Genomic DNA, 14,108 nt, shown 5'->3' with positions numbered 1-14,108 from the left:
CAGGGGATGATCCAGATTTTGGCAATGGGTAAAGAATTTGGGATTTCGCACGTTCTCTGTGTCCAAATACGCACCCTTCTATAAAAATCAGATAAAAGGGAATTTGCAAAGTTACTGATGGGTGTAATGCATGTGAAGTACTTTAAGAATCTCTTGGCAATAGGGGCTCTTAAAAAGAAAGATTTTGTATTATTCCAAGTGTATGTAAGAGAAAGTGGCTCCTAGGGAGACAAGAACTTCTTGAAGACTGTTAATTAATACTATTTTGGCATCCATAGCACTTCCCCTTCCTTTTAACAATTTGATGCCAAGAATTTCTCATTCCAACAGTGTCCAATAAATCTTAGAAAATAAATTCCAGTGACCATTGGAGGTATCTTTGGTTGCTTGATGGCTAAAGCAGCTAAAACCTTTCAAATAGCTTTTCCTTTTAAAATGTATGTGTTTAATCCCTGAAACAAAGTGACTGATTCTCCTCTCAGCAGCCAGAACATCTTGCACCAGCACAGACCTATTCTGTGCTGGGGATAAAATGATGGGCGTTTCAGTGCCAGGACATGTGTGAAGTCCCCCGTGAGATCAGACCCTACTCCATTGCCCTTTGAATTGATCCTGCTGCCATGCACCAGCTTCAGCTTTGTAAGAGGGGTCAGTGGAGTTCAGCACGTTGTGTTTGAGTATAGTGACGGTGGGTGAAGCGGATTATCTGTATGGCGGTGGCCTGCCACTTAGGCTGAATTTTTTTTTATAGTATACACCATCTGCAGTGGGATGGGATTCAGTGGTAGTTGGGACTCATCCAGGTAATTGTGCCTAGGGCTTCAATATGAATCTTTTGGTATGTGACTGTTACCCAGAAAACGCACTCACTATGCAGACATCCTGAATGTTTGAGATCTTTGAGATAAATGTAATTCCATTTCAGATTTATTTCACAGACTCTCTAAATCAATTTCGATGCACATATTCAATATGTATATAACATATATAAACATATGAAAACAAATATGACATATACAAAGACTCCATTGAAATATTTAGATTTAGTAACACTGAAAAACAAGGTCTCCACAGAGGCACAGATTGGACCTCTTCTTACCTCGCTTTCCCATAAGCCAGCAGTAATTCTGTGATGCCAGGAGAATGACATGAGCATTGCATTATTGTGAGGTGTAGCAGACCTAACATAGAAACACCCTGTGAAATATGTTCCGTCATTTCAGGGTGGAGAGGACTGTCAATAGCTGGTCCTGTTTCTACAGTAATTCGTTACCATGTTAATTTTTTTTTTTTTTTAAAGTTATTATTTACTTTTTAAACTCCTACTGCACAGTTTCTTTTGACCCTTACAATATTAAAGTGAATGAATCCTTGTTATCTCCATTAGGGAGATTAACTATTTAGGTGATTATGGGTTTCCTGCTGTTCTAAAACTACAGAATGGCAAATTAGGAGCTCCTGATTTTGATTTGCAGATTGAGTGAAGATTCTATCGAGGTGAAGTACAAAAACTAGGTATTTACTGTTTATCAGGAAATGTTTAAATCACATCAGGTTTCCCCTTAGAAAATCCAAGACAGATATAGAGCTGAATGTTTCTTATTCTTGTGTGAACATAGGACTCTGTGTTCATTGTGACATTAACCAGATTGGAAATTAAAAATTAGTTTACATTTTTCTTGGTAATCTTTTCCTTTCCCTGACTTTAGTATTGTTTGCATAAGTAGTTCTGGACACAAAAATGTTCCCTTTTGTGGGTTGTTCTTCCAGCTTTTTGCCTGCATATTCTAACTGTACCATGACTGTGGTATGATCAAACACAAGAAAGCAATCATTGCTTAGGGGAAAGGTTGACTAAGTGAACTATGGCAAGCTCAATAATTTCCTCAGCAGCGAGGTGACCAGCTCCATGGCACTGCCTTCAAGAAGCCCCTTTACTAATGACCTGTGTATTGGTCTCCTCAAATATGTAGCCATATTCTTAATGAAAAAAAAAAAAAAAAAATCATGGTTTTTTTCTGTTATTTTTATCCTTCCCTTACTTAGATCAGTCTTGGAATAATAATTAATACAGTACTATGTTTCATGTGGCCTTTTTCTTTTCTTTTGCAGGCTCTGAGCAGCAGTCTGTACAAGAGTGCATCACCTTATGGCTCTCTTAATAACATTGTGGATGGGTTAAGCTCCCTCACCGAGCATTTCTCTGACCTATCCCTTTCTTCAGAAGCCAGAAAACCCAGCAAGAGGCCACCTCCTAACTACCTGTGCCACCTCTGTTTTAACAAGGGACACTACATCAAAGACTGCCCACAGGTAAGGAATATACAATATTCTGAAAAAATGTTCATGAAAATTTTCACTCTTCCTTGATTTACTAACACAGAATTTGACTGAAGTAGTTCTGTAGAGTAGCACTGAAAAAATAGCTTGACAAAGTGCCAAGCTAGCCATGTGTTCTTTTAATATATTCTTTATCACAATGCTGATGGAAAAAATATACTATTTCATTTGCCTAATAAGAATTACAAAAGATATTCATCTAGGCACATGATAAGTAGATTTCAGAAATTTTAAAAATGGCTACTATGTAATTTTCTATCACAGAGATTATGTAAAATACATTTTCAAGCAGCAGACTGTACAGTCAGTTTGGCAATAGCACTTAATAAAAATATAACAAGTTCCGTGTGCTAAAGGGGAAGAAATCATTGCACTGGATAAGGACTTTAAATCAGTGTTGCAGTGACACAAGCTCCAAGTATATCTGGTGCAAAATGTCTTCCGTCTCATAGAAGGGGTTTGCTATACTTGACAAATGTGGTGGTCTTGGACTCCCAGAACTTTTTTGCAGTGGCAAAACTGGCAATATTTATTTCCTCCGAAAAGAGGTATAAACCAGCGTACACTAAAACCACTCACCAATTTGCAGTTTTCTTTTCTGAGGCTCCAAGCCACAGTACACTGATGTTTCTCCATCCTCTCAAGTTTCAGCTGGGTGCAGGCATGTTGCTGGCTTAAACTTTCACAACTCCAACAATATTCTATGTAGAGTCCTAAGGAAATTAAAGGGCTGCCAATACTCTAGAAATACAGATGTGGACATTACTGGCATCCGCTTCACTATGGCTTTAACCTCCTACCCTCTTAATGTGTGACTTTCTGCAGAATTAATCTGCACAGAATTAACTCTAGTTAATTCACTGTTGAGGATGTCAGACATAGATAAGCCAAAACACAGGCGGAAAAGCATCTGCCAGCTGAGCAGGGTCAGCATGAAATCAAGTCTAATGTCAGATGAGCTTTAGCTGAGTGTATTCCTCCTGCTGTTATGCATAGACTAAACTGTTTTCTTAATGGACTTTAGCTGTATAACTTCCATTAATTCTAATGAAAACTGTGGAATTAAAGTACATTTGCAGTCTTGGGTGTGGCACTTGAAAGTATTTTTACTTCATATTATTTCAATATATGTTGAGTAAGGCAGTTTTCTTTAGGGAAAAAATATGAAATGTTCCTTGCTAGGAGATCAAAAACACTCTGGTTCATATACTTCTGTGTTTAATGTACTTAGTTTAGCATGTTACAGTAAAATATAGAGATAGGACCATGTAATAGCATACAGTACTTAACAAGGGGATTAGAACTAAAACTACTAAATATGCGGCAGAGAGAAATAGAGTGCTGAACTGTGCGAGATGGCTGTGCTGTGCTGTGCTGTGTAAGAAACCAAATGAATGCAACAGGTCCCTTGACGATCAATACATGCAAGATGCAGCTCGCACAGATGGTCCCAAGTGAATGTGTCAGAGCTGGAGCAGAAATGCATTATCTCTTTCATAGGTATTTTTACAGTTTGAGGCACTAGAGATTAAAGAGCAGTTAATGAAAATTGAAGACATACCCACAGAAATCCAGGAGAGGCAAACAAATTAAGGTTCGTGTAGAAAGATTAATTTACTTAAATTGCATATCCTATGTAATTTTTTTAAGATTTCACTAGTAAAGTCTTCAATTTCACTGTGAGCCAGGAAAAAGACTTCCTACAGAGCATACCCTGCAGCTGGCCTATGAGCTAGTAAGTAATGAGTGAAGGAACACAGGACTGGGAGGCATCTGCTTGCTCACTGCACGTGGTCTTCTACAGTTACAAGCAGCCAGATCATACAGTCCCTTTCGTAAACTGATCAAGTTTTAGTTGGGAAACATTTCAGTATTTTGCCCTCACTACTGCTGACGGGGGAAGCTGCTCCAGAACCTCAGTCCTCTCGTACTTAGAAATCTTTCAATTTCCAGGATAAGTGTAACTCATGGCCACTTTACAATCATTTGTTCTCCTGCCAACATTGTCCTCCACTGAAATAGCTCTTCTCCCTCCCTGGTGTTTATCTCAGGATGTATTAATAGACTGCAATCATATCCTCTCTCAGCATTCATTCTGTAGGACTAACGGAGCCAGGTTTTCTCAGTCTCCTCACAAAAAGTAGACGGACTCTCTATTCCCCAATCCCTCTCATGGCTGTCCTCTTGCGCTTTTCATCTCCTTGCGCATGAGTGATTACATGTACGAATGGCATCCCAGAACAGATCTCATCAGTGCATTTTGCTGTGTGCACATGTATCCGTTTCTATAGATCAAAGTTTATATTACTTAAGGAACAGGTGATATGAAATTAGTTCTGCTTTATTGGAGATTTTTAACACAAGCAAGTGTTTTATGGTCTAGTCAGCATATAAGTGCTTTCTTGAAAAAGAGCAGACTTAAGCATTCACAGAAACTTAAGCACTACCCTTATTTTATCTAGATTTGAGGACAAATCTACAGGGGATGACCCTGTGTGCACAAGTTACGTTCAAAATGTTGAAAACATTGTGCACAAGAAGGGAGCACCAGCGACAAGATCAGGCCTTTGTTAGAAAGACCCCATTTGTTACCGCTGCTTGTGACGATAACTGATTTCTTAATTTGAACATTATATGCACTACTCTAATAGCTTAGATTTTGATGCTTAGTTTTTCTAGTGCTGTTAAAAATGAAAGTTGTTTTGCAAATCCTACCAAAAAAAGGCTGTAGCTATGCATTTTTAAAGCACTTAAATTTGAATAGAGAAAAGAGATAAACTAATTTGATTTGGACAAAATGCATATCACTAAATCATACAGTATTTTTATTTTCTTTTTATGTAACTGCCTAATAAGAAACAGATTTTGAAATTGGGTGTTTTGTGGAGTTTTTCCTGCATAACAAAGAAATTGTGTAACAATGTTGAGACTTTATATCCTCCCTTAACTCTGCTTGTTATAAACACTATAAAGACGCATGGTTTTTCTCTGTTGCTGTACAAGTTGATGGTATACCATACTGATGAAAATACATGTATCAGTTCAGACTTATGTCTTAAGTGATGATCATATTCTAGGAGGTTAAATAATTACAAACAAAAAAAGGCCAGCTTTAGTATTTGAGTACCTCAGGTATCTGCAGTTTGTCTAATATCCTGTCCAAAATTATCTGTTTGGAAATTGAAATGGGATTTAGCAAACTTCTATTATTTTACCACGTAGTTTGTGTGATCTGTAGTGATAGAAAGCGTGTTCTCTGTTTTAGAAACTACCAGAAATGAGAGCAATGTTATGACTGAAATTCATCACTTCCAATTTGCCTACATTTGCAAAAACTCTTGCAATTATTATGTCTATAAAAAATACAGTACTTTTTATCTTTAGTGTCATCTTTACAGCATACCTACATTTTCTCTGAACTAATTTTTGAGTTTCAGTGGCTCAGACAATAGCATCTTACTCTCACCTCTCTGGTGTTCTTTCACATACAGAACTCTCATTGACTTGAATGAACTGAAAAATGTCTAGAGAATAAAGGTTGAAAGCAGTGCTCTTACATCTGAAACAGTGGCGCTCTTAAATTATGATTGACAGTGCCATCAAATATACAAAATATTTCTCTTCAAAGAGCAAGGAAGGTGAGGAATGAGAGTACTTTCCTATCTTGTTTACTAGTGGTTAGTTGCATGTTGTGTAAATGTATATGTATATAGATTTGTCAAAATTTGTTTACCCGAAGGTACTGTGCCAGTGTACATCTTACATACGCATGATAACCATAGGTTTTCTTTCCCTTGCCAGGACAAATAATGATGATTTCTGGGCCAGTAAGAGTTAAGATACATGATTCTTTATGACATTTATTTATCTAGCAGATGTAGGTACTCCCAGAAGACCTTTTAAAAAAAGTTACATTGTCTCTTTTCACCCATTATCACTGTAGTCTGTATTTTTAAGTCCTACAAAATATAAACAGTGGGTTTGTTTGTACTGTGCATGGCCTATACAAAATGAATCTTGCTCCTTTACATACAGTGTAGGGATGTTAATGGCGTTACCACCCTTCCATGATGTTGTCACCCTAAACTCAGACCTATCATATGGGTTTTATATGCAGAAAGTACAGGATAATGGGGTATGGTGTTAGATACTGTATATATGGACATTTGTGAATAAAACACCTAGTTCAGGTTCTGAGAAGCTGCTGAGTGATTGAACCTTTGCCATGGCTCAAAATCTTCTTTGGGAAGGAAATATGTGGACACAGGTCCTACACCTCATTTATTACAAATGTCATTCCTCCTCTTAATTTGGGCAGTAATGGATTAACAGCAAAGGCATCAACAAAGTTGTGCTTGTAGGGGTCCAAGCTCAGAGCTCCAGCAAAGCATCTCTGTATTCAAAGTTTCCAAACTGTTCAACCTTGTGTTTCTGCCAAGCACCAGTTCCATCTGCTGGTCCCGCTATCCTAACTTTATTCAAGTACTGTCAAATCCTTTTGTGAAAATATGTGCAGGCCTAGTCACTCAAAAAATACATGGCTCCAGCCATGTCTTTCTGAATGCTGAACAAGGAAACTGCTCTGATCCCTGTGCCAGTGCCAAGCTCTCTGAAAAAGTCTTCCTGACAATTCCTGTAAATTTCTACACAGGCAAGGACTCCCGCATCATGGAGACTTGGTGGGGGGAAAAAAACCAACCCAGCAAATATCACCATCCTGCAGTCAAATCCCTGGTGCTCTACAATTATTTAGTCCAGGCCCTGGGAGACACAGAACTGTTACACAGCGTGTTTCCTGATTTAACACTATACTCATAGAGGAAAATGCACGTGCGTGCTCATAGAAGTACAGACATACTACCACAGATGTATATGTAATGGGAAACAATATTAGCCTCATTTTGCACCGCATTTTTAAATCTGTGAATGAAGTGTATGGCATGATCCATATTAATGAGGCTAACAGTGGGAGTCTTTCCATTGCCAACAGTGATCTTTGAAGCAGACCCTGTAAAACTAAAGTGCCTTGAGAACACATATTTGAGTCAATGGGAGTAGTAGGTAATTACTGTGGCTGCTTGAGTTTGCATAGATTTGCTCTTGTGGTTTCATGCAGGATGTGGAAGAAATCAGTGTCAAGCTGAGTTTAGTCCTTTCTTCTTAGTCCGTAGCTTGGTCTGCCAGATCATGCTGCCCTGAAGCTGTCCCTCCCTGTGGTCAGATGTAGTGGATCTTTGGCAGTAGAGCTGGCTTAGCAGGCAGCTATTTGGCTGCAAGATTGCAGTGACTCTCATGCCTGAAGCATTAATGTGATTTGTCTTGCGCCTTATGGTTGTGCAAGGATCTCAAATGGCCGCAAAATACAAGGAGTCCACAGCTGTGCTTCCTCCAGGTACCAAAGGCTGGCTAAGATGGCAGTGATGAACAAGTTGCCATCTTTACAAAGATAGCAAGATTTTACCTTTCTCAGTTTTGGCTTAGAGATCTTAATTTTAAAAAAAAGCAAAACAAAACTGTTGAAATTTGGAAAATGACATTTCAGAGTGCTCTGGAATGAAAGGAGATCACAGACTTTGAAAAGTCTTAAAATCTTCCCTCTGAAAATAATAATTTTTGACAGTTGCTACATTTTACAGTAGTCTTTTGGGTATCGGGTGATGGCTTCCAAATAAACACATCTTTTCTCCATTGAACTGAGTGAAATATTGGTATTCTTATTCAGTTGCAGGATGAGGGGTCAAGCTCTCCAGTTCCTTGGGAATCTGAAACCCTGTATGGCTCAATTTTGCGGGATCCACCATAGTTTTTGATCAGAGTATACTTACTGGCGTTTGATATGGTGCTGTGCAGGTCTCTTGTTTATGCTTCAATTCTGTTGGCTTAGAGAGTTATTAGAGGCCTGACCATGCAGTCCCTGATATGAATGAAGTGGTATTTGAATCACTAAAATTAGTATTCCTTTTACAGAGATAAAGATGAAAATATGGGACGTATAATAAAAGAAAACGAGAGCTAAATTAATCTGGTGCAGTAGCACTGATTTTGATAAGACCAGCACCGACAGAGAACCTGTATGAAAAGGAGGAAAAAGCTGTTAATCTCTACTATAAGTAATTGTTTCCAAACTGTGTGTGACGCTCCAGAAAACAAATCTATATATATCCAGCCCCTCAGTTCTCCATCTTTGAAATACATTTTGATACATTAAACCATTTTGTATAGTGCATATTTCTGCACCTAAGTATATCTGTATAAGAAATTGTAATTCTTAGATGTTCATTCTGTAAATAGCTACGTGCATACTAAACTTCAACCTTATGACACACTGGAACAATTTAAGGCTCTCAAAAGTCTTGTTTATACACAACATACAACTTTCATTTATCCATATTTTTCCACTCAGAACCTGCATAAAACTATTTTAGATGATTTGGACTTGGCTAAGATTTTTTTAAATTACTTCTTGACCACAGTTTTGACAACTCCATGATATCAAATATACCACAAAATTTATTGCAGGGTTGTGAGTTTGTTTTTTTTTTCTTATATGCTTGAACTTAGTCCTGCAAAGTTTTTTCAGAGTTTGTGAGTTTAGCTGGATATATTTCTACTTTTATTATGAAGACTTGCAGAAATCTTGTAACAAAAGTATGGTGGGCTGTAATTTTGTCACATCCATTTTATCTCTGGAAATGTAAGCTGTTTAAGAGTTTGAAGCATCAGAAAATGCTCATTTCTCTCTGTTTTGGGAATTCTGGATAAGCTGTGCATGTTATGGCTTTAAATAATTTATCAGAGAGGCAAGTAACTTGGACAGCTGTATATGAGTAGAGGGCATCCAAACAGCTCTGCTTTGACAGCATGCTCCCAAAGTACTGGTTTTAAAACTGTGGCTATCATATGTGGCATTTATGTCCAGTTGTTTGATAAATGGGATGTTTGGAAAGAAGATACTGAAGCCTAACAAACCAGAATAAGAGCAGTTAGATAGTGAAAAAGAAAACAGAAATATCTAGTGACCTGTATCTGTGCCCCTTTCCTGTCTAGTTCACTACTCTGTATTACATTCCCAAAAGTCTGGAAGACCAGCCAAAACCAAACTCCTCCTTCAGCACCATCACTAAGCCGTTATTACTGTGGTTCTGTCTTCATTACTGATACGAGTTCAACCTTTTTCTGCTGTGGGAAACGCAATGTAAACAGATGCGATAAAGGCAAATACTGTAAGAGGGCATGCTTGCTTGGTCTTTGCGGCGACCTTGGGGTGGAATCTCAGGTCCTGTGTGATGGTTACCAATGGGCTGTGTGACAGGTGTTGGAGGATCACCCGCCACAGAATTTGAGGTTTCATTGAAGTTTTCCAACTTCTTTTTGTTTACCTTTGAATCTCATTTGCATATTCACTATCTAGATAAATTCAAGTCAGTTGGGCACTGACAACAACAGGGATATCAAGAAAAGAATGCTGTTTAAATGTAAACCCTTATGGATACCTGGCATTTCAACTAAATAAGGTTTTGGCGTTGGTAAAGCCTCAGCTGGGTCCACGTTGAGCATAGTAACTCAGGGAAGACTGGAGAGGAGAGAAATTAATGTGGGATCTCCGAAACATGACTTCTGTTGAAAGACTGAAGAACCAGTGTTGTTTGCTCCCACAACAAGGCATGTTAATAAGTTGCAAATATACAGAAAACCTTGCATGAAGGGCACAGTTTTCCAGATCCGCAGCTAATGAGTCCAGAGTCCTGGACTTCAACTAGGCTGCTCTTTCTAACTGTGAGGCATTGAAATAGAGTGCCTGGGAAGGCTCTTGATCATTGGAAGACTTTCAGAACAGTATAGATAAACATACATCAGGATTTTCACAGGTGATCCTGTCCAGGGACAAGCGAGAGAACATCCCAAGGCATCTTCCAGCCTTATGTTCCTACTATTGTAGATCTGCGTACTAATAATACAACTAATTATCTTAAACGTGCATAATTTATATTTAAAAACCATGCACAACAGACCAGATCCAAATCCTGTGCAAGTCACTGGGAGACTTGTTTATAAACTCCTTTGAAGTAGGCTGAACACTGCATTGGTGTAAATCTGTACTCTGTTTACCAACAATTTGGTATTTGCTTAGTTTACAGTAAAACTCCTGATAAACCATAATTAGGTGCTTAGCTTGGAAATGAATACTGCAAGAATTCCTCTTGAGAGGGAAGGTAACGTCTGGTTTCCAGCCCTCCACAAGCTGATTTATAGATAAGGTAGAGAGAGAACTGGTCAAAACCACTTCCTCATTTGCACTGATAAGAAAGGAGTAATGGAAGATTAAGTGAATCATGTTTTCTCACTTTGTAAGAATATTTTGGTTTAGTGTGAAATATAGGTTGTGGAATTTTCATCCATGCTTGGAAGCATTCAGGATCTTACGGGACAAAGCCTTAGGAAACCTCACCTGAACTCAATGTTGGTCCTGGTTTGAGCAGGAGGTTGGACTTGGTGATCTTCTGACGTGCCTTCCAAACTTAATGATACTGTGATTCTATTCTATGATAATTAACTAAATTTTCATGCTCTGCAATAAGAGATCACCGATTGTTCTTCGCGATCTTTCTATCTCCCAGCTCTAATGTCTACCCCAATCCTTCTTCACTGTGCTTTTAAATAAAATACCCTTGCAAAATACAATACTTTTAAAACATAAAATTTGAAGCAAACAGGCATTTATAACAACAAATACAGAAAACAAAAGACCCTAAACCTTAGAAATAACACCGTCAAAATGTCCATGCACAAACACTTCCTGTAAAAATGTAGCTTCATTTAATCTATGTTTAGAAAGTCAATCAAATAACTTTTTTTCAAAATTAATTTTCTCTAGGAAAATGTCTATTTCAACAAGGTGTTCAGCTGAAAAAGCAAAAGGTTGAAGCAGACATCTGAAGTGGAAGAAACAGTCTTTGCTTTGCAATGTTTCATAAGTTTTATTTACTCAAATGAACATTTATATCTTTCATATATCATTTCCCAGTTTCTTGTAAGTGAAAATGCATTTTCTGATAATCCCCATGCCCAATTAAAGAAGGCCTACGGGGTCTGAGTAGAGGCTGGGATGGTGTCAGATAAAGCAGGCATGCTCTGGCTGTTGAAGAGAAAGTGACTGTCAGAGGAGTGAACTGCCTTGTCTCTCCCTCCCTTTTCCTTTTAACTTACTGTACAGAGGAGGAAGCTGGCAAACAGATAGTAAGAGCAGCGAAGAACAAGAGCAGATCGCCAAAGGCAGAGCAGCAGTTTCTGCTGGCAACAGCTAGCAGCTGCAGCTCAGCTTCTCCTCGCTTTTCTGATTGTCTCAGGACAGTCTGTAGATTGTGAGGAGACAATTCCAACCCAAGGGGCCCCTCTTTTATTTTCCTGCTGTCAAGATGTACCAGTCACTCCCACCTTTCCATCCTGTTATGTCAATTCCCTCAAGAAATTAAGATACTAAATGGAAATTCATTCCTCTTCCATTTCCCTGGTATAGCACAAGTATTGGTGCTATTCTGCTGTATCTGGCTTCTGTCAGTAAATGTGAAAGGAGCCTTATATATTTCAGTACAGCCCCTTTTATAGCTATAAAAAGGTCTACTATGAGATGCGAACAGAATTTTCTCAAAATGCTCATCTATGCCTTGTGGGATTTTATATATCCTTCAGACTGGCTGAGCAAGCCAGAGCAGAAGCAGGAGAGAAGACAGCACTGCATGGATCAGGAACACAAGTCTTTGTGCTATACTGATGCACGGATGTCAGCCTCTTGAACATCAAGCTCAGGAGGCATCATGCAATCTCATTAAATAGACCGGGTGATGCTTTTCAGAGCGGTATTACCTACAGAGTATACTACGTGAGTTGTTTTCACTTATAATGGGCAATCTTGTGGCTACAAAGGAATACCTGAGGATTAAAATTGGTTTAAAAGTCATTGCATCTGTTGGAGAATAGACCATTTGGTGTTGGTAGTGATGCTAAGATTCAAAGGCTTGGTTAGCATTCAGTTTGTAATCCTGGAGAGGCTCTCCCTGTATGTTTAGGATAGCTCTCCAGTCACTACTCCCTCCCAGAATGAGCACATTTTGATACAGCTGCCATTTGCTGCCCACACAGCAAAAGCTACATGTTTTAGCCTTACACTGATGGTATTTTAGAGCAGGTGGCATAAAAACTGACTGCATGTTCCTTGTTGCAGCAGCACCAGTCAGTGCATACCTGTGAAAGGATAGTGTCTGTAAATTTGCTGAAACACCAAACCTGGAGACTTTGAAGACCTGTGAGCCTAGTCGTGCCAATTTTCTTGCAAATCCAAGTGACAGCAGGATCTGTATTTATTTTGAATTTGGTTTTTTGATATAGGGCCATTCCTAATGCTTTCAATATTACAAAAACTGTTGATGCCCTAAAATTAGTACCACTAAGCAGTCACTTCCCTAATTTTGTTTTTCCTTCTTTGTATTATGGAAGTGTTAGCTCTGACGCCCCTCTACATCCAGAAATTCAATATATTTATGTTGTACAAATGTATAATGTGGCTCTCAGAAACCTAATAACTTCCCCCACTATTAGACTGAAAGAGCTGAGAATAGAACTTCAGTTCACAGATACAAGTCCTGTTTTAACTCCTAGGCTATTTCTCTGCATCAGCTCACCAAAACCAATACCAAATATCTCAAATTTTCTCATTTATTTTTAATAGCAAAATAAACCTTGCAAAAATAACGCCAAGTTCACAGGTTCAATCCCTGCTCACTGCAGGGGGGTTGGGTTCGATGATCTCTCAAGGTCCCTTCCAACCCAAAGCATTCTATGATTCTATGAAAAAAGTAAGTCAGATTTGCTGCTAAGCTTACTGTAAACTTAGTTCCTTCACGTTTTATATTTTACACTAGAAATTATCTGTCATGTTACTGATAGAAGACTGTTATTTAAGACGACATCTCCCAGGTTTGTAGAAGCTTGTTTTTTTCTTAAAAAACAAGCTTTTTCTTCCAAATTTCCTTCATGGGGCAGAAAAGCTAAAATGTTTGTATAGTAATTAGAGAAAACAAAGAATAAGCCTTTCATTTCAGAGCCTCACCAGTGCCAAATTATTAGCTAAGGCAATAAAGCCCACAGACAGGCACTTAAGCTGAAACATTTGGGGATTTTAGCAGCAACAGCAGACATTTTGGAAATGACATAATCTTTACTAGTTCATCCTCAGATTTGCGTCTGATTTTCCACAAGATACTTGCTACTGTTTGTTTCTAACTCATTCTCTGACTGTGCAGAAGCATGCAACACCTTTTGAGATCTTCTGTATTACTGGGCCCTGTAAACAGCTCCTTCTTCATTCTGCGAAGAAAGAGCACATTTGAACTACACTTAGACATGGTCTCAAGCTGTAATTTTGTACGTGAATTCAGAGTAACACTGAACATTTCCCAGGCTCAAGGGTTTCATATACAAAATACTGGTTTCAAGTCCATTTCTAATTTTAACCCACATTGCAGGTGTGCAACTATAGATAAAACTCTGCAACAGCACAGACAAATCAATACTTCCACCTGAGCCAGTGTATCCATACCACCTGGCAGCCAAAACTACCTAGCCCAAGTGCACACTCAGCCCTCCCACACACTGCCCCATGGGTCTTACGTGGGTGAGGAAAGGAGACCCTCAGGAGACTTCATGAGAGCACAGATAGCCTCCGAGTTGGTTGCATATAGCAGTCATGTTAGTCTTACTCCTAAATGCCT

At 38.6% G+C, this 14,108-nt stretch overlaps 1 protein-coding gene across 1 annotated transcript in view; it reads left to right on the top strand.

Moving 5' to 3' along the window:
* Positions 1-14,108, top strand: part of ZCCHC24 (zinc finger CCHC-type containing 24) — a 114,953-nt gene that overhangs the window by 15,361 nt on the left and 85,484 nt on the right. Inside the window, exon 2 of the mRNA XM_075717961.1 lies at positions 2,113-2,313. Within this exon, the coding sequence (XP_075574076.1) occupies positions 2,113-2,313 (201 nt within the window). The remainder of the gene's footprint in view (positions 1-2,112; positions 2,314-14,108) is intronic.

The sequence above is a fragment of the Pelecanus crispus genome, chromosome 10 (assembly GCF_030463565.1).
Source record: "Pelecanus crispus isolate bPelCri1 chromosome 10, bPelCri1.pri, whole genome shotgun sequence".
Lineage (NCBI taxonomy): Eukaryota > Metazoa > Chordata > Aves > Pelecaniformes > Pelecanidae > Pelecanus > Pelecanus crispus.
The sequence above is the reverse complement of the archived record's forward strand: the minus strand, read 5'-3'. Positions and strand labels throughout refer to the sequence as shown.